This window comes from Serinus canaria, chromosome 9 (genome assembly GCF_022539315.1).
Source record: "Serinus canaria isolate serCan28SL12 chromosome 9, serCan2020, whole genome shotgun sequence".
Classification (NCBI taxonomy): domain Eukaryota; kingdom Metazoa; phylum Chordata; class Aves; order Passeriformes; family Fringillidae; genus Serinus; species Serinus canaria.
In genome coordinates, this window is record NC_066323.1 from 4599630 (window position 1) to 4623834 (window position 24205).

The 24205-nt window shown below is 40.6% G+C and overlaps 1 protein-coding gene across 2 annotated transcripts in view; it reads left to right on the top strand.

Moving 5' to 3' along the window:
• FNDC3B (fibronectin type III domain containing 3B) overlaps positions 1–23937 on the top strand; it is a 184664-nt gene extending 160727 nt beyond the window's left edge. For both annotated transcript variants that reach the window (XM_009089025.4, XM_030227160.2), the window contains 4 exons: positions 1323–1535; positions 11307–11473; positions 14275–14402; positions 20382–23937. In XM_009089025.4, coding sequence (XP_009087273.1) covers positions 1323–1535; positions 11307–11473; positions 14275–14402; positions 20382–20684 — 811 coding nt within the window. In that variant the 3' untranslated portion in view covers positions 20685–23937. The remainder of the gene's footprint in view (positions 1–1322; positions 1536–11306; positions 11474–14274; positions 14403–20381) is intronic.
• The last annotated feature ends 268 nt before the right edge of the window (positions 23938–24205 follow it).

Sequence of the window (24205 nt, forward strand, 5' to 3'; positions counted from 1 at the left end):
AATGGGGAACACTCTCTTGAGAGTTTTTTCCCTATCCCTTTAACATACTCTTTTCCTGATGGTAGAGCTGAAAATTTGCTGTTAAAAGCAAAGTAATTTTTCATACGTTTGTGTGAACTTGCATCACTTTATGTTCTTCAGTCAAAATAAGTAGCATTGCCAAGCAAAGACAGTTCTTGTAAAGAGTCTTTACCCCTGAGAAAATACAAGGCTGCTGTACACAAGATTTCCAAAGTAAATGGCATCTCTCCAGCTAACTAAACTAGGCTGAACTATCTTAAACCTAATTAGTTTTCGCCATCCTGATTTTTCATATTTAGTCTTTGATTAACAAACTTCTGAAACCTTGCAGGCTCAGCTGTACCAATATTTCTATTTACAAAATCCCCAAAACTGTTTGAGATGCATATTTCTACTTTTGTTGCAGTGCTGTTGATGTTACCATAGTCAGAGACTGCTGCTGCTCCTCACTCATCTCAGTGTTAGACTAAGGTGCAGGCAGGTAAGAGAAAATTAACAAAGCAGAAAGCAGGAGTCATTATCTTAAGAAAGAAATAGAATTTAGAAGACTGGCTCAGTCTTAAGAACATTTCCAAATTCAAGCTGCTGTGACCAGGCAAGTGCTCTGCTTTTCTTCTTGATGTCCTCAAATGGCTCAAGGCACTTTGTGCATCTTGTGAGGGTGACTTGGGTCCAGCATTTATTTGATCTAATGGATAGTTCACTGGCAGTTAACATTTCTGCACTTTGTGGCAGAGTGTAGGAGGTTTGTGGATTTAACCTCCTTCATTAGTTCCTCCCAGCAGAGTTTCCTGTGGTTAAATAATGTGCTTTGTGAGACTGCTCTGGGCCTTCAGGGTGTTTGCCAACATGGGCATGGGCTTCATGGCAGTGACACAAGTGCTTTCCCTGAATGATTTCACCTAAATTAGTCCATGATCTCTGCCAGACAACCAGAACACACTTTTGCTTTTTATTTACTCATGGTTGGACACTTCATGTTTTCCAGGCTGTGCTTGTCCTGTGCTGCTGCCCCTTGTCCCTGTGGCTGAAGGAGCTGTCACCAGGTCCTGAGACCCAAACCTTCCCCTCTGCCTTGCTGCATTTCTGACATCTTCACTGCACCTCTTACAATCTAAGCAGGATGATCCTTGTTGTGCTGGCAGAACCTTCCAGTGTGCCACAAACAGCCCTGGGAGCTGGGGTGGGCATGGATGGGGCAGGCAGCCCCAGAAGGCTCTCTTGCCCCTTGGCATGTGTTCATATCAGGAACCTTGTGAAAGCACTTCATTTAACATTCATCTTCCTGCTGTTCATTCTAGGATCAGGATCCAGGCTGTCAATGAAATTGGAGCTGGACCTTTTAGCCACTTTATTAAAGCAAAAACCAGGCCATTGCCACCCTTACCTCCACGGCTGGAGTGTGCTGCAGCAGGGCCTCAGAGCCTGAAGCTGAAGTGGGGAGACAGCAGCTCCAAGCTCCACTCTCCTGATGACATGGTCTACATCTTGCAGATAGAGGACAGAAATAAAAGGTAAGAGAGGTGAATCTTTTCCTTGTGCTAATGAAAAAGAATTCTGGTTCATCATAATGCAGTTGTGAGTCAAAGAAAAATTCTGTTTTCCTGATTGCTTTGTGCCTACTAGTATGTACAAAATACTGTTTTAATAGGCATTCTGTGCCTGTAGTCTGAGCAAGTTAGGCAGTAAAGCTGTGAGTGATAAAGAATCATGGAATCATTTAGGTTGGAAAAAACCTCTAAATTGTTGAGTCCAACCATTAACCTAAAACTGGCAGGTCTAACAGAAATCAATCCTGTGCTGGTGACATTTCAGCAAAACCCCTGCCTCTCTGCCAGTAAATTTAAAATCAAGTTTCAAGGCCACAGTGGCCTTTACCTTTTGGAATATATGAAATAAAGGTACTGCACCCAGCTTGCTGTGTGTATTCATAAAGCCAAGGGTTACAAATCAGATGTCTAGGTAAGGTAAAGCTGAGCAGAACAATGTTTTTTGGGCAAGCTGGTGGTCTTGATTTTATAGCTGTAATGCTTTACAGCATTAGAAAATATGAGCTTGGCATCAGTTTGGTAGCTCCACAATAATTTTGAAATAAGGTGTGCCAGAAACAAAGATCTGTGTTTAAATTAAACAGTCAGTGCTAAGCAAAAACTTATCTTCCCATGTGAGCTTTATATGGAAAGATTTGCTAATGTAGATCCAAAGTTGTGATGAGATATAGTCAGTTAAAAAAGGGAAGGAAAGAAAGACAATATGCAAGTAATGCCTAACAGTCTGAGCTCTTCAATGAATAAATATCATAGATGGTTCATAATTTACTAAGAAACACTCTCAACTACTTCAATTAGCTAAAACAAGTGACTTATCGAGTAGATAATCCTTAGAGACCTTCAGCACAGATCATAATTTGATGTAAATTAGCCCAATTCCTTTAATTTAAATAGAGCTGTGCTGAGTTTATGCCAGCTGAAGATCTGGCCCAAAAGCTCTAATTTTAAGTAATAAACCCACCATGAATAATGCCTTAATACCTCCCAGTATCTCAACTGTACTGATGCAGAGAGGGTACACTGTATTAATCCTGAGAGGTGTCCAATGAATATAAATACCCATTTGAAGTGCTGAAAACAGCTCCCTCAGAGTGCAGTGATGCTTGGCAGGAGCCCATCACCTGCAGCACCCTGGGATTCAGTCAGCTCTAAAGACACATCCAGCAGGCTGCTTTGCTTTGCTTTCATGTAGCACTGCAGGTAGGAGGGTGAGGAGCTGTAAATTGTTTTTAACCTGTCTTTATACCGGGGAAAATAAGTTGCCTTGTAAGAATAAAATGTTACCTCACAGCAGGCAAGGAAAGGGATTTTTCTCCATTGCTTTGGCACACAGCTTTAGCACGATCCTTTGCTTTTGCACAAGCTTTTCCCACTGCAAATGATCTCTTATGAGCTTTTCATTAAGAACCATTTGGACTTGATACTCTGCTGGATCTTCTTAGCTGTGAATTTGACTTAGAGTCCACATGAGCTCCCAGAGCTGCAGAGAAGCTGCTCCTCTATGTTGTGCTGTCTCCTCCTGCTTGTACTGAGCCACTCCATGAGAGGGCTCCCTTTGGTGGTTGGGTTTGGAGCAGGTAGCCCAGATAACTCCTGAAATGAGCCAGAGCTATGGCTGATGAATCCATCCAGGCACGGGCATGGCAGAGGAGTGTCTCAAAACTGTTGTGTTTGAGAGCAGCTGGCAGGAGCTGGCAGGTCCTGGCCATAAGATCTGTGCATTTGTTCCCTGTCTGGCAGTCTCTTTTTGCTTTCCATTGTGTGCATTGACCACAGTGGGAGATGCCCCTGCAAGGTGGAGTTCTGTACATCCAGGAGAGCTGTCATCCCTGCTGGGCAGGGAGGGGGGAAGGGAAGGACAGCCCAAGCAGGAGCTGGTAGGGGCAGCAGGTGCTTAAAGAGGTGTAGGAGTCCTCTCTGAGATCATTCCCATTAAACCAACCCTCCTGGGACTGCTCACCCCTGTGTGTGCTTGTGGAAAATACTGGAATACAGCTCTTTGAACATCACTGGCCTCTGCAATTGCACAGTAAACTGTGCACATGTGAGGGAGCAGTTAAATAGGATATTCTAGCTGGAAGGGACCTGCAGTCATGCAGTGTGACTGCCTGGCCAGTTCAGTGCTGGCCAAGTTAAAGGGTGTTGTTAAAGGCATTGTCCAAATGCCTCTGAATCACTGACAGGCCTGGGACAGCCCTCTGGGAAGCCACTCTCTGGTGAAAAAATGACACAGAATAAATGATCTGAAAGGCTGTTTTGGAGTATTTTATGGTTTCAAAGAGTTGTAGAAGAGATAGTACTTGATTCAGGGAAAGAGGTTGTGGTTTAAAACATGGATAACGGAGAAGTGATCTCTGTCATATCCCTGGTCTTTCAGAGAACATTGTTACTGTATTTCCTGAGATATCTGAAATTACTGATAACAGCTTTATATTGAAATCCCTCAATTCAGTACTATGATTGTCTCTTCTTTGGTTTAAAATGGAAGTTACCTTTAAAATGCTGTTGAAGCATTTTCACAAGCAGAAATATAAAGATGAGCAAGTTGTTTTAAGAAAAGGAAATAATCAAGTCCCATCCTGACCCAACAGCTTTAATGGCCTTTTGGTAAAGACAGCTCTGGCTTTATGTAATGATAGCCAGTGCTCTCCAGTGTGTCCTGGTCATTAAGGAGTGTTTTCAACTTTTCCTTTCTGTAATGAGGTGTAACAGGCCAGTTGTTGGAGACCAAATGTTTCATTGATTGCAAGACCTGTGAAGCAAAATACTTGGAAATCTTCTGGCACTGATTAGTGTAAGGGCTTGAGGAGGTGTGCACATCAGAGATGTACCTGCGTTAGCTCCCATTAGCTCTTTGGGGTGTGACATTTAGGAAGATGAAATTAGCATCACTTGTCCTTTCAATTATGGGTAGCACTGAGTGGAAATGAAGAAAAATCTGTTTCTGGAAAGCTCAGTACATAGAAACGTTAGTTAAGAGTAAGTGACCTTTATGTAAGGAGGACTATGAAATTCCTTTCTTTCTTAAATAAACTATCAGTTGTGACTTCATTTTCTAATTGTGGTAATGTCAAGAAATTTATGTTAATCAAATTGCACTACTTTCCAGAATACTATGGATTTTTTCCTCTGTGGAGCAAGTGAACTTAATTAATGTTTTTTATTTTCTTCCTGCTGTACTGTAATTAATCTTCAGTTTTTCCCACAACTAATTGCACCTCTTAGTGTCTTAAAATGCTCACAATATCCAGTCTGAAAGGGAGAATCAGCAAATAAATTAAGAGTGGGTCATTTATCAGTTGCTTGTGTTTATTTAGATGACTGTATGTAGCAGCTCAGGTAAATTGTGTGATTTTTGTGTGTGTAGAGAATCCCAATCAAGATATACACATGTAATCACATTTTAAGGGAGAGCCATTGGTAAGGTTGACTAAGAAACATCCTCAACATTTTCTTTAAAAACATAATGTGAGGATCTCTGACAATTGCCCCACTCTTCTGTTGTCTTCAGTTGGTGGTAGCAGGGCGTGGTTGGACATATGAGCCTCAACCTGGGTGTTTGTTCTGTCTTAACTTGAAGGTAGAATAGAAACACAGAGGGATGAGTTGCTGAATGTGCTGCCCTTGCCTGATGACTTTTGCATAATCATCCCCTGGTTACTGCAAGTTTCATGCAGTCTAATTAAAAAATTGTTTACACTCCTGATTTCATGAAGACAATTTACACCCATTTTAACAGCAATTACTGTTATATATCAGTCCTAGTGGCTTGTGAAATTATATTAAAATACAAAATCAGATAAGTTAACGTATCCTTGCAAAAACCTGCAGGAAAAAATCATTTTCATATTGGGTAAAACAGTGATAAAAGGAAATTAGGCATGAGCACCAAGACAGATGGCATGCTACAGTTTGCACTGCAAGCCTGGCTAGATAGAAAGTTAATGTTCAGGAAAGTTTTCAAGCTAACCTCTGTTCATATTGCTGCGTTGTGTAGGTGAGTATTGCTATTAATAATAGTGATGTTTATATTAGCAGCATTCTGATCAGATACCTGGGGCTTTGCAAATGAAAAAGAAGAGGGAGAAATGACCCAAGTGTGAGAGAGTGAACTTGTTAATGCATTTCATCTTTCTTCCTTGAAGCAGGAGTAAACCAACATTTGTAGTAGGTGTGAGTTAACTGTATGTGTGTCATTATTTGGAACAAAGTGAAGCCTCAAAAAACCACATTAAATGTGTGAAATGAGGTGTTTCAGCTGTGAGGAAGCTGGCAAGACACAGAGTAAGATGCTACTCCATAAGTGTATTCAAAAAATTCCTGCTTTGGTAAGAAATAAATTTTTCTCCTTTATTTTGATCTGTGCACATCTGCAGGTACTTCAGACTTGATGGGTAACTGAACATTCCAGACAGCAGATCATAAATAAGAGCAGCATCTAGACCCAATATCATCACTGTAATAAAAACTATTTTCTGCACATCTGTAACAACCTTATGAGAAAAACAACATCTTGATTAGAGTAATGACTCTCATATTTAATCTCTAAAGTCCAATGGAGGCAGCAGGATCACATTGGCCAGTTTTCCAAGGGCACATTTTTAGGTTCCAGCTTCACTTTGCTGATGTTGGTGAAGCATAGGCTGAGCTTGGCTCACTGCTCCAGCTCTGCCCAGGTTCCTGGGGCTGTCACAGCAGCAGCTTGGACACCATGTGCTCAGTGAGCATCATTTGAGGGCCCATAAACTCTTAAAACTCTGGGAAAGTGGCTCTGATGCTGCACAGGGAAGATAAACACATGTAGGGCTGTAAGAACATTGGTTTGCTGCTCTGAACTCTCTTCTCTTTTGGTTTTAGCTTTAAGTTCACTCTTATTTATTATTGTTGATTATTGACAAGGTGCTGTAGCTGCCTCATCATCTGCTTCTTCCTTTGAAATTACTGTCTAATTTCGAGAGGCCATTGGGTGCTCTCCCTGATTTCTCCCACATCTTCCATTCAAATGCTGGTAATTCCTGTTTAAGCTGTGCTCCCTGCCTGTTCCTTGCCCCCAGATGTGGCTGCTCACAGGAATCTTCAGTCAGGCACTTGGCTGCTCTGTCTTCCATTCCTGTTGAACGTGCCCAGATGCTTCTTGCAAAAAAATCAATTTTTCTTGTTGTGGAGGAGCTTCTGTAGTCTGAAATACTTCAACTCTCAATAATTCCAGACATCTGACAAGTGACTATCTGTTGTGAATATGGGTTACAAACTCAAATGCAGCAGCAGATGAAAGATAATCTAGTAGAAACAGGCTAAAAATCGATTTTGGCAGCAAGTACCCTTTGTCTAGCCTGCAGATGTGCTAGATAATTCAAGGAAGAAAACCAAACTCTTCCCATCTGTTATCACTTCTCTTCCTGCCTTTATCTGTTCTTCACTGTGTTTTGCTTTTCGAAGTATAAGGAAGGAAATGTTTCCTTCACTGGGCCCTGTTGTTAATATTATTATTCAAAAAAACCCCACAAATTGTATTGCAGTGGTGAGCATACATTATAACACAGTTAAAATATATAATATGTATTATAAATAAAACTTTTCAAAAGGAATCTTGCAGAAAACAGATCTACAGGTCAAAGGGTCCAGTGCATCCCACATGTTTGGTCCACACCTCATTTTAGGACTGGAAGCCAGAGTTGGGTTGTGGGAGCACAAAACTCTTTTGGAAAACTCCTGTTTTATGTTTGCTTTCCCTCAGCACCCGTCTGCAAAGGGATATCCCAAAGAATGGCTTGGCAAAGTGCCCCAAAGCTGAAAAGGTTGGGTCACCCTGGAGCTGGTTATAGGAGCACTGATGGATGTGGGGATGAGAGATGCTGCAGATGGGAAACTTTTCCCTTTGAGTAGAATGTTTTAAAATCCAGCAGAAATGAAAAAAAAATTGTGTTGATTTTACTTCTGCATCTCTGAATGAGATGGTTTTGGTTTGAAGCTTTGCTTTTTTTGTTGCCGCCCACAGTACAGGGAGCTGCTGGTGGAGAGAGAAAATCTCGTAAATCAGTGAGTGTCTGATAATGTTCTGCAGGCAAATTAGAGGAGCAGTCTAAGAAAGTAGGTGGGGGCAGTAAATGTGTAGATAATGTGATGTAGCATTAATAATATTAAAAGAGCTGTTGGTTTGTGACATTCTTGTCATTTAGTTTCTAATTAGGCAGTTGCCTTTGTGTGCTGGTGTGGAACCTCAGGTCAGCAGGTTGGACTGTGTGTTAATGACACTGTGTTAATGATTTCTCTCCAGCCAAAATCCTGACATCTGACCACATATTTTGAGAGGCAATAACAGAAGGCTCACTCAGCCTTTGTGCCTTCCCCCAAGATTGCCATCTTACTTAGTGCTGTACAGTAGAATTTCTTTCAAATTAAATCTTTGCAAGATCCAACAGGTTACCAAAATATCAACAAAACCCAGGAGTTTGAAAGGGAACCTGCTGCTCAAAATGTGCTGGGAATTAATGAGCAGAGGTAGAGCAAGTACATTGATCTTCTTCTGCTTGACTGGAAGTGACTGAAGTGGAAGAAACAAAATAGCTGTGAGATGCAAAATACTTCCAAGAATATCTTCACTGGGAATAAAAGAGTATTGATGAAAAACTAACAGCAGTGGTGTCTCCCTAGCAATTGCTGTAGGACACGATGTTCTTTCTCCTCTGCTGTGTGCAGGTAAATGAATAATCTGTGGCTGATGTGAGAATGTCTGGGAAGGCAGAATTGGGATCACTCTGTGAGATGAGGGAGAAGTAACCTCTGGGGAGTGCCCCCATCCCTGGAGAAAGTTGCTTTCTTTTTGGTCTTTGCTGTTAATTTAGTAGAGAGGTAGAGGCAACACTGCAGCATGGAAAATTAGAATAAATCAGGTTTAATTGTGGATGGTGCAAACTTAAAAAAAAAAGATACAGCTGTATTGAGAATGCCAGTAACCAGAGAGGCTGAATGTTTTCAAAGGCAGGGTGCCAGTTGAGGTATGTAGCCCATTGTCTTTTGAATTCAACTGAGATTTGAAAATCTCTTGAAGAAGGTGAGAGGGAGATAGAGCACAGGGAAGGTTTCCATAAACAGATTAAGTCAGCATTTCAATGCATAAGAGATAAAGTCCTTGCAAACAAGCTCAGAGCTGACTTGTTCTTGAGGCAGTGTATGGAATGAGGCCTGGATAAAGCACAGTGAGCAACAACAGGCTTGCCAAGAAGGCAATGGTACGTAGAGCTCATGTTCAAATGTTCTTTTATAGTAGGTTTAGATTTTGAAAATGAAATTGCAGGAATATGAACATGTTACCTTAGTTAAGATAATTTTAGTGTATGCTGCCTCACAGTAGCCATGTGCAGTTACACTGATTGACTCAACTCTTGACTTCATTGTGGTCCTCCAGCAGAAAGCCAGGAGAGTGAAAAAAGACTGCTCCATACCTATAGCCACCTATATCAATTAACTGCAATATTTTTTAAAATAACAGAAGTAATCCTGGAGGATTTATGAAATACCTGCTTTACACATGAGGAAAATACTACCTTATCAAAAAATCACAAGCATTTTGTAGTTAGTCTTTCCATCTCCATTACATGCCTTACATCATGATCTGCATCTTCAAACACAATTACAAAGCATTGGTGTCACAATAAAGCCCAACTGAATTTGGCTTAGCCATCAGTGTTTCTTCTTGGAAAATTGGAAGCCCTCCTTCTTCAGAGATGGTCAAATCTCAGAAGTTTCAGGTGTGCTTCCATTGCAGTCCTGTGGTGCAAGCTTCTCTGGAACAGTTCTTGCTTTCCTGACAGATGTTTTATGAGACAGAGAAGTAAAAATGAGTGGAGATGGGAACTGGATGGGAGTACTGGTATTAAGAGAACTGGGAGTATTAGTCCAGTTCCCAAATGACAGAAGGAGCTCAAATGTTTTTCCAGATCAGTTCCTCAGTGTTAGGAAGTGTTAGTGACATTAGTCATATCCAAAAGGTGAAAATGTCATTTGAGTCATTGGTATTGGCCATATGAATAACTGTAAATGTGTAAATGCACCCCTTAGGCCCAGCCTGGGGTGAGGGTGTGCTTGTCTATTAGCTGGGAAAGATGCATTTATCCTCCCTTGCTCACCTACCTCCACAAATGATTGCAAAGAGGTCATTAGTCTAAAACAGGTATTGGATCTTTTTTGCTCTCTGTTGCCCTTGGACTGGGGTCAGAGCCAAATCTCTACACTCCTGAGTAGTGCAGTGGTTTCTGAGCCAGCTTACCTGATTGACCTGCAAGAAGTGCAGGGGGAGAGTGTCTTGTCTCTTGAGTCTTAATGCTGTCCTGAGTATGTGTTCTTTGCTCATCGCCCAGTGAATCTCAAGAAATTTTATTCCATGAGCACGGGTTTGTGTCAGTTTTTTGAAACATGCTGTGGCTGCTTACATGAGCCTCAGAAATGTGGGATAGCAGGGAGTTCTTAAACTGGGTAAGCATAAGGTTAGGAAAACAATTCTCTGGAAATTGGTTCTAAATTCTCCTCTTAAAAACGTGTGGGCACAGATCTTTAGTTTCCTATTAAGGTGTGGGTCTCACTAAAACTCAGTAATAAGTCACATTAATCCTCAGAGTACATTTCCAACATTGAATTACCTTAATATTTCCTTTTATTACAGATGGTTCTGGATCTCTGTTTGTACTTATGTGGATTGCAATCATAACGTAATACAAATTGATTTCTGTCCCTGAGAGCTAATGACAGACCCAGTTTCTTTGAAATGCTCAAATTGGTTGTACTCTGCATCTCATGCAAAGCCAAAGGATAAAGCTAGCACCTAGATAGGGAGGTCAAAGGAAAATATCTCCTGGCTTCCTGGTGATTTAAAACCTTCTGAAATGGTTAAGATACTTGAATTAGGGTACTAAATAATAAAAAAAATAGTATGTGATCCCACACAGCAAATTTTCTGTTCTCCAAGGCCAGGACTATTGCATCCAAGATGTTCCCTGGTGGAGCCTGAATGGAAGATGCACAGTCTGGGTGCTTCCTCTTTATTTGCTTTCATCCTCTCTGTGCTCAGCTCCTGGGGGTCTGGGGCTTAGCTAGAAATTGCTGGCTGACATAAAACTGTTAGTGAAAAGCATTTATCTGAGCAAAGCAATAGAAAGTAGAAGTCAGATTCTCTTTAGCAACTGTATACTTTTTTTTTTTAAATTACATTAATTTTGTTCAGTATTACATTGTTGGACAAGTTTGAGTGTGCTCTTGTTTTGTCTTGTCAATGGAAATGTTTTGGAAGATGACACAGATGACTGCAAGACATGGCCTATGTGTCTTAATGTGCAAATGAAGTCCAAATCCATTAAAGAGTCAGCATATTAATGGTGTTTCCATCATGCATGTAATCCAGCAGCACACATTGTGTATTGTAGCAGGACACAGGCTGAATCCCTTTTAATTCTATGGTGGTAGGGAGAGCCCACTGACAGATGTTCTTCCTGGTAATTCATGCAATCATTTTGCAAGGTAATAGTTGTTTCAAAAGGGACAGTGAACTTCTGCTTTCCCTGACCTCCTCATCATCATCAGTATGTTAATAATGGGACATTTTTATATGTGTGTTTAACAGCCCTGCAGGGCCTGTGGTGCCAGTTTTCACAAGGTGGATACTTCAAGCTGGTAAGTGCAATAACCAGAAATGTCAGTGCCACTCCATTGTAACTACATACCTCATTTTTATTGTTTCAGGTTTATCCCAATTTATAGGGGACCAAGTCACACGTACAAGATACAGAGGCTGACAGAATCCACCTGTTACTCGTTCAGAATACAGGCAGTCAATGATGCTGGGGAGGGACCTTTCTCAGAAATCTGTACCTTCTGCACAACTAAGTCACTCCCACCTGCAATCAAAGGTATGTAGTATGGTTTTCTATGTGTAAGTAACTTGTAACTATTTATGTAATTGCTAAGTATGAGGGGAGGTTGTAAGGGTTACCGTAAGTATGTAATACCACTTGTGAGGAACCAGTTTGTGCTGACTGTAGGTTTCTCTTGAGTTGTGAAGTTACTTAATGGTGGTAAGCTAAATTATCACCTAAATAAAAAAAATCACACAAGAAACATAAAGGTTATGTCAACCACTGTTGTAATAGAAAAAAACTGTTCAAATGGTGCTGCTATCAATAACGTTTACCAGAGGATTGCCCTGGATTACCACAGCATTTATACAAGGGATCTAACAGCTGTAGTGTGTGTGTGTGTGTGTGTGTGTGTGTGTGTGTACTACCAACTTAAGCTTTAGTAAAGTTTAATTTTTTTTGTTGTGTATTTGATGTCCAGTGTAGACCTTCAGGATTTTTTTCCCTTTAATGTATAAAATTAATTATGATATTTCACATATAGAGCATTAGACTTAGAACTCAGCATGTGTTTCACTAGGAGAATTAAAGGCCTAATTAAATGAAGTTTTATAATGAAATGTCTTTTACTGTGTGTAAATTTTGTCCTAAGTAATTATGCTCCTGAGGAGGAGGAAGAGGAGGAAGGAAGGAAGGAGCAAAAGTAAGACCCACAGTGAAAGATGTTTCATTATAAAACTGCATGTAATTAGGCCTTTTGTTCTAGGCCTAATTAGTCCTTCTTTCGCCTCTTACAGGGCAGTGAGTTTGCTCTATGGGTTGTCAGATCAGCTGAGCTGGAATCAAATGCACCTTTTCTCCTGGGTGCTGAAGGCTTCCCTGTCAAGCCCTGTGATTTTCTGAGAGAAATGACAACTGTCAGTTTATCAGAGAGATTTTGTTTGCTTCTCTGTATTTAAAATCCAGCTTTGATTTTGACACCTTTTGTAAGCAAATAATTAGAGAGGGGAGAACACTGCTGGAGCTGCCTTTCCCTGCTAAGTTAGTCACCCCCAGGGAGAAAACACTCTGCAGCAAAAAACACCTGTGTGATTGAGGTGAGGATACTTAGCCAGGGGTGATTTATCCTGATGCACACCTTTACACAGGTGTGAGATGTGCTGCCCAGCCAAGGGAAGGGAGCTCGTGTGGCATGACCCAGGGTGCCACTGTAGTCACACTTGCATTTTGTTGGCTGAAAATCCAGTTTATTCAGTTCACCTCACCCTAAGTGTTTGTTTTGAACTCCCAGTCTGCCTGTTGAGTGCCTGTTAAGTGTGACTCATCCCCTGGGCTGAGTATGAAGGTGAGAATCCATGGTGCAAATACCAGGTTGTGTGTGGGCTGGGATCTCGGGTACCTGACAGAGCACTGGCTGTGACAGAGACAAGGGCATGACAAAGCTGTGCTGGTGAGCTCTGCTGAGGAGAGGTGGTGCCATGGGGAGGACTGGTCTGATGCCAATGACAGTGTTGATTCCCTTCTGTGCTCTGAGAAATACAAAGGAATTTATGTGATAAACTTAATTTGGCTTTTTAGCTACCAGAAGAAAGTGTGTGTTCTCCTATAAGGTCTTCTAATTACTCTCTTAGTGATGCCAACCCTAGAATAGCTTTGTTGTTAATGGCAGTGTTTTGTGTCAGACAAAAATCTACATGTATTGAAGTGAGGGATGGAAGGAGAAGGAAAAATAATTGAGATTGTTGTCAGCTAAGATAAAGGCGTTTATTATCAGTCTCTCAACACTAGCAGATGTGCAGAGAGAAGTAAATGGATATTGATTACATTTGAGCCTTCATGATTCAAGTGTTCCTCTTGGGAAGTAACAGATCAGTCTAAAATTTGTGTAATGTATGCAGCAGCATTTGTTTCTTTGGTAGACCCTCCTGTTGTCTGTTTTTGTGGGGTTGGGGATCTGGATTGCCTTTAACAAGCTCATGTCCTTGCACGTGCACATGTTAACCACCTGATACAAGTGTTCAGCACTCTTGTTTCTCCCAGTTTTATTCTTTGTTTTTTTGGTATTGTGCTTGCTGGCTCTGCTGATCAAGAGGTTGGTGAACCCTGAATGCTGTTGGAGTTTTCTTCATGCCTTCCAGTGGCAGATGCTTTGTTGTACATAAAAATGTGCTCCCCTTTCTGTGCTCTGCTAGACTGAGCTGTGAACTTGCCCTGGGTCAAGGCACAGCATCCCTTGGCTTTCAGCTGCTGAGGGAGCCTCTGCCAAGGACAGCAGCCTTGTAACAGCTGACAAATTGAATTTCTCTGGAGTTCTAGTGAGAGCACTAGTCTTAAGTCTGGCTAGAAATAGCAGCTCTGATCAAGTGGGTTTCAGGCTCAGATTAATATTCAAGTCCAAGTCTTGAAAATTATGCTAATCCTTTTGCTTCCCAGGCTGGACTTCATCTCTATACAGAAGATTCTTTAGCTTCTCTTCTCACAGTCCTTCTCCTGTTTTTCATGAATGAAATGTTTGATATTATTCCTCTCTTTCAGTGGCATGTAGCATGGGAGGGATGCTCAGGCATCTCCAGTGGCACAGGTGTTTGCTCAGAACTTCACAGAATTGCTGCTTTTATGAATGCCTGTGTAGTTTGTGCATTGGCTTCTGCTTTGAAAAGATCAGTGCGCAGCACTGCAATTAAGTTTTGAAAGTTTTCTCTAAATCCACTCCTCCTTTGTAGCAGCTCACAGAGCTGACTGGTAACAGTTGCTCTAGCCTTTTTAAAATGTTCTGGTATATATTACAGTGCTCATAAAATAAGATTTTGGTGCAGTCTTTATATTAAACATTAGCACGTTTCCTTTTATTGTAGCCCCTCGAGTGACACAGCTGGGAGGAAACTCCTGTGAAGTTACCTGGGAAATGGTCCCACCCATGAAGGGAGATCCTGTTGGTTATATTCTGCAGGTACTGGTTGGAAGAGAATCTGAATACAAGCAGGTAGGGAAATGGTCTGGATTTAATATTGTTAAACTGATGGCATAATGGAAATGGTTTTGAAAATCCACTGTGCTGTTTCTTTGTACTGTATTGAATTACACCCTATGGTGATGTGTCAGGGGCACTTTGGTAAAGGCTGAGTCAAAATTAAAAGCTGTAATGGGCTGTTTTCTCCCCTAAGGGAGTATATAGAACATCATTATTTTATTGGAGTGATTTGTGTTCTTTCTGTGGTTAATCACTATTTTTAACTGTACTAACCTTTAAAAAGTTACAATTCTGTCTACCCATGCTTGCTTCTGAGCTGGCTGCTCTTAACAATTATCTGGAGATGAGATGAAGTCAGAAGATGACTCTTTCTAAGCCAGTTCCAAGACTGTCCATCAAGGTTTTCAGTCAAGTACACGTGAAGTGGTTTGTTCATCTGTCTCATTCCTGTCTGAGGCTTTGATGCACGTGTAACTGCTGTGTATCCTTTCTGTCACTGTGGAAATAAAGGCAGTGAAGTACAGCTGATCCTTCTTTCCTTTGTCTGTCTGGATTAGACATCACAAGTGAATACTTCCCCAGAGCCCCTGAAACAGATCAGCTCATTCACAGATCTTTTATTTCATCTGTCACACCTCTGGCTGTGTGATTTGCAGTGCACTTCATCTGTGTGTTCTCTTTTTCCTGTGCTTCCTTTCATTGTCATGAGGATTCCAAATAAATCCAAATTAGGGAAATGAGATATACTATGCTAATTAGACTCTTATGCTGTGCTAATTAAACTCTTAAAAATACGTATAAGTTAGTGCTTTTTTGCACTGTGTCTTTGTTCCTCTTCAGGCTGTTTTCGAGTGCTGCTGTGAACTAACGAATTATCAAAAACAACACAAAAAATGCAGGACATTTCATGGGGGTGATAAAGATTTAGAAACTTAATGATTGTTTTTGTCAGGAAACATTTCTGGTGCTGGTGTAGGTAGTGAAACCCTTGTGTACTGTGTTGGCCTCTTAATGTCAGTGGCAAGTGGAACCATTTTGCTGTTGCCTGATGTACAGAGAGGCTTTGGTGTGTCACCTCCAGGTACAGCTTCAATGAACATGGCCCCAGTGCTTAAAATATTTGGAGTCCTTGGGAAGAACTGGGCACAGCTTCATGATAAGTGATGGCTTCATCTGCACAGTCCAGAACTTGTGGTGTGAAAAAAGCAGTGAGGGAAATAAAAAATACTTTCAGGGTCTTCTTATGTTGAAGGTCTTAATTTCTCATGAGGCACGAGGCTGAGGAGGGGTTTTTGTGTGATTTGTCACCACCCTGGAGGAGGTTCCTGGCTGGGATGCTCCAGGTGACACTGGGGCTTTGCTAGCTGATAACCAGCCATGGGAAAGAGGGAGACTTCCACTGTTTCACCTTTTCCCATCAAGATGTTTTTCCTCCATCAGGACTGTGGGTGAAGTCTCAGCACTGGGGCATGTCCCTGTCCATGAGCTGCAGTGCCTGCATGCTCTGAGCTCCTGTAACGTGCACAGAAGATAAAATACACAAACATCTTTCACTGATTTTCTGGCTAATACATTTCACCTCTGCTTTGACGTGCCTGTGATCAGCTGTTATTATTTAACTTTAACGTACTGGCACCAATATCTTCATTAATCTTAGTGATGTATTAATTACCTTTGAAGTGCAAGTCCTAAATTTATTTTTAAATATATTTTGTCCCCTGCAAGTGACAAATATATTTTGTATATGTATCTAAAGGGATTTATTATACTAGAAACATTTTTCAAATTGTTTTGAAGGGTGGCACCAATGAAATACACTCTAGATTTTCAGGCTATTCATGGAATGCAACATCAGCCCCTGATAGGCATTTGGGTAAAGCTGTCCTTTCTCTCTAGACTGTCACACCTGAGCTGTCTCCCTCCCCTGCACCCCAGAGTTTGCAGCCCTCCACAGCCCAAAAGCTGCTGATTTTCCACCATTTGATCTAGCAGAGGTGACGTGAAAGTACTCAGAAACTTTTTTTCCAGACTGGGACTATCCCTGCCCTCCTCTGGGAGAATATTTAGTAAATATTTCTCTGCTGAGAATTGTCTGAAGAACTGGATTTGTTGGAGCTAAACAGATAACATTTTAGCTCCCTGGAGAGTGTATTTTAAAAAATGCTAACTACTCCTTTCCTTTTTTCTCACAGTGTGTTCCTTTTTGTGTATTTGTGGGCTTTATCTTCACAGATAATTTTTAAAAAGCAATGCCATGGGACAATTCTCTTTAGGAAATCAAATCTTCCTTGTTTATAAATCAGGATGTAAGCCACAGGAGATTCCAGGAATCAGTGGCCTGGATTTGTTTTTCTGTTTCTTGCACTTCTATCCAGCATAGCTCACTCAGTCAGAATTTATCTCCAAAGTGTATTAAATTGTCTCTGTGTTTGCATAGCTTTAATGAGGATTAGGGGAGTGGGCTGAGCTGTGCAGCACCTGCAGGAGCTGCAGTTTGGGATAACAACTGGAATGTCCAGCAGCCTAAGGTTTGGTTTCTCAGTTGAGCAGCTCTGGGGAGGGAATCACCCAGAAACCAAATCCTCTTAAGAGCTGATCATGGGAAATGAGAACTGAACTTTTTAAAGCTTCTTTATCCTTAGATTGTTTGCTGCTGAAGCAAAATGTTCTACCTTTGAAATTTCCAAGAATTTGGAGGCAGCAGTGTTTCATCAGCTTCTGCCACGTCTCTTCTGAGAAAAAAAACTGTCTCCAAATGCTTTCCAAAGAAGAAACAGTGTTGGTAGGATACACTGGGTGTGTGAAAATCCCCTAGCAGTTCTCAGGTCTGCACTGAGAGGTGGGTGCCTGGGAGAGCCCAGTTGGCCTTACCAAGCTCTCACTTTAATTTTTGAGTTTTTATTTGGATTATATTGTGTAGACACACACAGAATATCTGAAACACTTTAGTGAACTGATAATTTCTGTACAGCTTAGTCAGGCAAAGATTTGGTTTCCTTCTCTATTTTCAAGAAGTCAAAGGCACTTGTGCTGGTTTTGTGCCAGAATATGACAGAATTACACAGGACCTGTTGGCATTTACCTTTATAACCCAAATCATTCTCTGATTCTATCTTTTTATCAGTTTACAAAATAGGCTTTTATTAACTATTAAAGACATTGGCCATTGCATCAGGGTGCAGCAGCCAGGTGAGGTTACCTTGCACTTTCCAGTGTGCTTCTTATAGGGCAGTTATGGCTGTCAGTGGTATTGTTTGGAAAGGAGGCAGGTTGGGTTGGAATTATTTAATGAGATCAGTGAAATTGAGAAATCCTTCCCTGCAGGAATACTCTTATCTCTCTAGCTCCATCAGTAGGATCAAATACTATAAGAGTCTTCAGCAGCAGTTTATTACGTATGATGATATTTCCATTGAGAGAGCCAGGCAAAAAGCTCATCACATTTTTATTGTATTCTGAAGTGTCCAAACCAAAAAGCTGGTTTTAGGAACTGAAAGTATTAATTACAGGAGCACCAGAAATTATTAATTGCAGGAGCACCAAATCTTGCTGACAGTTATTTTGTAAGGGCTTGGAGTTGCCCTGACTCAGAATCTAAAGAAATGGAGTCAGGTGGATGAATCCTGACTCAGTCCTGTGGGACAACAGAGTTGCCCACACCAGGTGGGTATTAGAAATGGAATTGCCATTGGAGAGCAGAGTGGCAGAGTTCTTCTTGGGATGGGGGCTGCTTTGCAAACAGATTTTTCAACCCTTAAATCACTTCTGTGGGCTGAAGTGAGTTTTGAGTTCTGTTTTCCCTGCAATTACTGTCACCCAGTGACTCGCTTCTCATTGGCATTGGGAATACAAAGACAAGAGGAAAGGCAGCTGTGCATGGCTGTGGCCACTCACAGGGGTTTATGGGATGAATTTGTTGTATTCCTGTCACTTGACCTGGAGGAAACTTCCTGTAAATGCTGAGCAGTACTTGAGCAAGGCACCGTTTATTTTAATGTTGCTTCTTGATCTGTGCCTCAGGTCTAAGAAACAAGAGCCAGTTAGAGGAGTTGTGCTTAGTCTGGAAACCCAGACTCACCATCATTCAAACTGCATTTGGAAAAGCTGTGAAAGCTGAAAAGGAAAGAAGACACCTTAATCTTTTTGTCACAGACCTTCTCAAAAAAATCAACAACTGACTGTTTGACCGAGGGATGAGTCTCAGGGGCAAGCAGGGCAGGAAAGCTGGGAAGCTGAACTCTTTAAGTGGTCTTTAGCTGAGCAGGTTTCTTCTCTTTCCTCCTAATTTCTAATTCCAGAGTAACACACAGGAAATCCTCTATGGGCTTAGGACTAGTTTCCCACTTGCTCCCCTTTTCTAAGATGGGTTCTTGCCTCTGGGAGGGCAGAGATGCTCTCAGCCTTCTGCTCCCACAGCCAAGAGAAGGGAAATGCTAAATGAGCAGAGGAAGAAGCATGTGAAGTTCAGGATGTTTTCCCAGCAGACACAGGCACTCTGAGACACTTCTTTCATTTCATAAAATACCAGTCTCAACGTCCTTCCATTATATAAATTATTTGTTTTCAGAGTTTGTGAATATTTCTAGTGAGTTTTTTTTCCATTTAAATCACAAAATTGTCTCAGATACTCAGTTTTTTCTCTCCTTTCTGATACTGTGACTTGTGCTCTGAGTATGTGGTACCTACCTTTGATTAACATAAATTGGTGATGGGTTTGGATTACTAAACAACCAAATATAATGCAACCAAGAGGAAATTTTTCCCACCTTAATAATATTTTATTATTTCCACAGTTCTGAAAGTGCAATTTCTGGCAAGATTGCTGTTTCTTGAGAGAAATGTGAGGGGAAAATACATTAAAATTACATTTGTAAGCGATTTTACAACTACACATTGAATGACTTCCAATAACCTCGTTTGCAGGTTTCCTTCCTTTTGGGGCCAGACAGGGTGATTATGTCCCAGACATGTTTTAGGCATACAGTCACACTTTCAGAGTGCAGAAATACGTTTGTAGCATTTTTCACGCCCACAGAAGATTAGTGTGTGCTATCATTGCTGTGCTGAGTGATGTGTTTGTTGTCTGTCCCTGTGTGCACTGTGTTGAGACTTGTTGAGAAGTTCTCCACTGCCTCTGTTTTTTTGAAATCTGTGTTGAACCAGTGAGTTCCTTCCTTTGAGAAGTGTTTCCTTAGAGACTTGATGCCTGGAGAGGCCACCTAGAGCAGAAGCTGGACAGAGTTAGAGAATAAAGTAGGTATTTATTAAAGGCCTTCAGCAGATACACCTTGAGCAGTGCAAAAGCCCCGTGGAGGCTACACCCAAGATGGACAATGGCAATGAGTTTCTCAGACAGATGTAAGCTTGGGCTATATCTATATCAGTGGCTAACTGTCCAATTACACCTTCAGGTAATGGAGTCACATTCCCTCAGTTTACTCCCCCAAAATTCATTTTTGTTTATATTATATTGTATATATTTGGGGGCTTGTTTACATTATTAAACTTATATTTATATTTTCTTATTATATTATTTTATATTTATTTTTTTTATATTATATTAGTTTATATTCTATTTATATTCTATTAGTTTATGCTATATTCTATTAGTTTGTTATATTCTAATTCTATTCTGTTCTATTCTGTTCTGTTCTATTCATTTTTCGGGCCTGGGCCTGCAATGACGACCTTGGTTCTGAGGCCTGGAATGATTGTTTTGTTTGACCAAACTGTGGAGAGAGCTTACTAACCCTCTATATGAAGTTCAGAGTTATTCCCTAATGCAGGAATCACATTCACTAGTGCAGGATCTGAAAAACATAAGAGCTAAAACGTGAGGCCTCGCCCGGAGGCCTCGCACTGAGGCCTTGTACTGAGGCCTTCCGGGGCGGATTCCTCGTGTCGCGATTCCTCGCGTCGCCGTGCTGTCGCCGCGCTGTTTGCCGCGGGGTGGGGCCGTGTCTGACCACGCTGCCTGGTTTGTTTTTTAAGGTGTACAAGGGAGAAGAAACCACATTCCACATCTCAGGCCTTCAGGTGAACACAGACTATCGGTTCCGCGTGTGCGCCTGCCGCCGCTGCCTGGAGCCCTGGCAGGAGCTGAGCGGCCCCTTCAGCCCCTCGGCGGCCTTCGCGCTGCAGCGCAGTGCCCTGGCGCTGCCGGGCGAGCCGGGCGCCGCCAAGGCCAAGGCCGCCGTGCCCACGGACGAGCAGTTCGCGGCCCTCATCGTGCTCGGCTTCGCCAGCCTCTCCATCATCTTCGCCTGTATATTACAGTACTTCTTTATGAAGTAGACGATTCCACCGGAGTTCAAAGTACAGATTTAACTAATGCTACGCATTATAATCCACACATTTATTCAGATATTCCTCCTTTTTTTTTTTTCCTCCTTTTTTTTTTTTTTTGGTTTGAAATCCTTCGTTCTACCGTGCGTTTTATATACTGCTCTTGTTTTATACAGTTAAAGATAAATCAGTGTTTTGATGCACCTTTTTGAAATTCAGAACTAGGAAGTGGTCAAACTGGAGAAACAAGCAAACCAGATACCAAAAGCAAGATTTTCTTTTGTTTTTCCTTCGCGATTTCAAAATTGTCAACAATTTGCCTTTTCGATGTTGGTTTTGGCTTTTTTCACTGAAGTTCATGCAGTCTCTTATTTTATCTTACTATTTAGGAAATTTTAATAATGAGTCACTTTTTTTGTCTCTTCTTTTTCCTTCTAAACATTAGTCACAAGTATGTATAGTGGTAAGACTAGAATACAGTGTTAGTCAAGTACCAGTTTTTCCTTGAACAGTATTAGCAATGTTGCCTACGAATTATTCACTACATTCGCCCCAGTTTTTCAAGATAAAACCTAAGTTTTTATTTTAACTTTTTAGTGCATTTAAATTGGAACAACATCCTGCAGTTGAAAAACATTTTTAGTTGCCTGTTATTTTTACAGTTACAAACACTATAAATTGCCTGTATAAGAAATCAAATAACCAAACTACGCATAAATTATGAAGCATTATAGATATTTTTTTTTTACCATTTTGATTCCTAGCAGTAATTTTAAGTAAGAGGGCATTGTGCAATAGTTAGTTATTCCCATGTTCAGCTATTTAAAAGCTGCTTTAACTTGTCTGTTTGTCACTGTATATAACTGTTCCTAATCTAATACTAGATATTATTCTATTACGTTCAGCCTGATTTATATGATTCGAGCTGGTGACAGCTTACTGCCTCTACTGAATTAGGTGAGATTTACACTCAATGGAAGCAAACTTTACTGTCAGTTGATCTTTTTTTTTTTATTATTAATATTATTTTTATTTTTTAGAGGGGTATCTATTTTATGGAACTTTTTGGAGGTATCAGAAATCACATCTGTTTGTTTTAAATGCCTTAGAAGGGTGTCTATGCTGTTCTTACCATGGGGCTGAAATAACTTGGTACCTGGCAAAACTGAGATGAGAGTCCTGCAGAGGAATGGTCCCTGCTCTGGTGGCAGTGTCCCCCTCCTGCCTGCCCCTTCCCAGACACATTTTAATCCATCAAGACACTAGATTTTTTAACTCTTGAGTCATGGGGTTATTTATATTAAGACAACATTGTGCGAGTACCTCAGGGACATAAATGAGCTGGAGGTGCAAATAGATTCCAAAAGGGTGCAACAGACACAGTGTATTTCCCTGCCTCTTGTTTTTGTATATTTTTGCTACTTGATTTTGCTTTTGTCCTATCTTTTTTGTGCTCTGTCTCCATCGTCTAAGATTCAGTGTCCTGTACTAGCATAATATTCCCTTAACCAAAGTAATGGGGAAAAAAACAACATTATTTTTGTTTTTAGGTTTATTTATACTATATACTGCATACAGTACTTTAAATACCAATTACAGTGCAATCTTTTTATTTATTGTAAAAAAATAAAAAATAAAAAGTGTACTTATGTACTAATCTAATCCCCCTCTCCACCCTCCCCATAGCATGTTACATTTTGTCTGTTTTATACTGTTGTACTTTAGGTCAACTTTTTACCTGGCAGCATTCCTAGTATTATTAATCTTCTTGCATTTTCTTGTGTTTTTGAAGATGGGAGCATCTAGTACATTAAATGCCAAAAAAACCCCATTATCAGTGATTCAAACGTTTACATGTATCCAAAAACAAAATCATCTCTGGAAAGAAAGTGCTAAGATCAATGAATTATTCTGTGTGCCTCTCTAGATGTAGCAAATATTAGAAATGTTCTGTATTTTGTTATTGACTATAATTAGTTTGATTTAGCCTTGCAAACTAATGGCATTGAGCTAAATATATATATTTTTTTGTTTTTTGCCAAAGTCATGGCTTGTCAAATTTATTTACATCTTATTTAAATTTATTTGTGATATAAAACTCTGTGACCTTGCATCTGTATTTTGTGAGCAAAAAGTATACAGCTGTTTTCATTGGAGGGGAGAAGAGTGTATTTTTTAAAAAGATGAAAAGACCGCTAGTTTGGAAAAACCCAGAAATTTGAATAGATTGCCTTTTTTTATTTTTGGTATATTGTTTGAGCAGTGCTGCTATGAAATCCGAGCTTGACACCTTTTTTTTAAGAAGAGAAAAAAAAAAAACAAACAAAAACTGCTTTAATAAAGAAAGGAAAAAAACCCCAATGTGCTCTAGATTAGCCATTTTGAAAGTTTGAAATACAAGTGCTACTGCAAGCAGTGAGCAGAGTGGAGGGGAGAGCAGTCAGTCACACTCAGAGCATCTCTGTCACTGCTGATCCGTTGGGTCCCTTGTAACCTCACCAGCCAGAGCCCCCAGCCCAAGCCTGAGCTTTTGGGAGATCCTGCTGGAGCAGCTGGAACAGGCCCAGTGAATTTGGCATTTTCAGCCTGTATCTCCTGCCTTAGTGATCTGATGTCACCCGTGTGTCAGTGACACAGGTCACTGATGTCACACCCTTCTGTTCTGAGGGATGTTGTCCCTGACCCACCACTGCTGATGCCTTGGCCCTTCCCAAACCCCCTCGTGCCCCTGGTCCAGCAGTGGCAGGTGTTGGATCCAGCCCCAGGGCGCTCTGCTCTCACAGAAATCACCACCACCAACAAAGGTAGAATGAAACACTAAGTATTTAATACCCTTAAGGAAGGAGAGAGATGTTTTTATATTGTTCTGCCTTTTTCTTTATGAACTTGAAGTGTTTTCTAATCCTGTTTGTTGGCTCCAGTAGCTCAGTATTCAGTGTCACGATTGACAAGTGCCCTAATTGAATGTGTATGAACCTTATCCTTGCACAGTTCTTTAAATTGAAAAAGAAAAATAAAATGTTTTTACCTCACTATGGGAACATACATTCCAAGCTTTTCAACTTTAAAAAAAAAAATAATCAGAAGTTTTCTTGTATTGTAAATTTTAGACTATTTCATATGCATTATATTAAAACTGCCATATCAATTTTAATGTATAGATTTTGCAAATACTACACTATGTATGTAAGACTTAACTGTATCTGTAGTGTATATGTAATATATTTATGCCCAATAAATGTTTTAATTCTTTCTGTTTTAATTCTTTATTTTAATTGAATACAGCCCTTTGGGTCGACGTGGCCCCTTCTGGCAGGTCAGTGCTGTTGTGCATCCTGGAGCAAGGGTGGGAGCCCTGAATTTACCTCAGGGTGTTTCTGCTCTGTAATTGGAGTGATTTCGTGGTTTTTGAAGAGTAAGTTGATAATCTGAAAGTCAGGTGTTCTAATGACTTCTTTTAAATAGCTTGCATGAAAAATTAAGGATTTATATTTATAGAAACATACCTAGGTTTATTCTCTCTGAGTAAT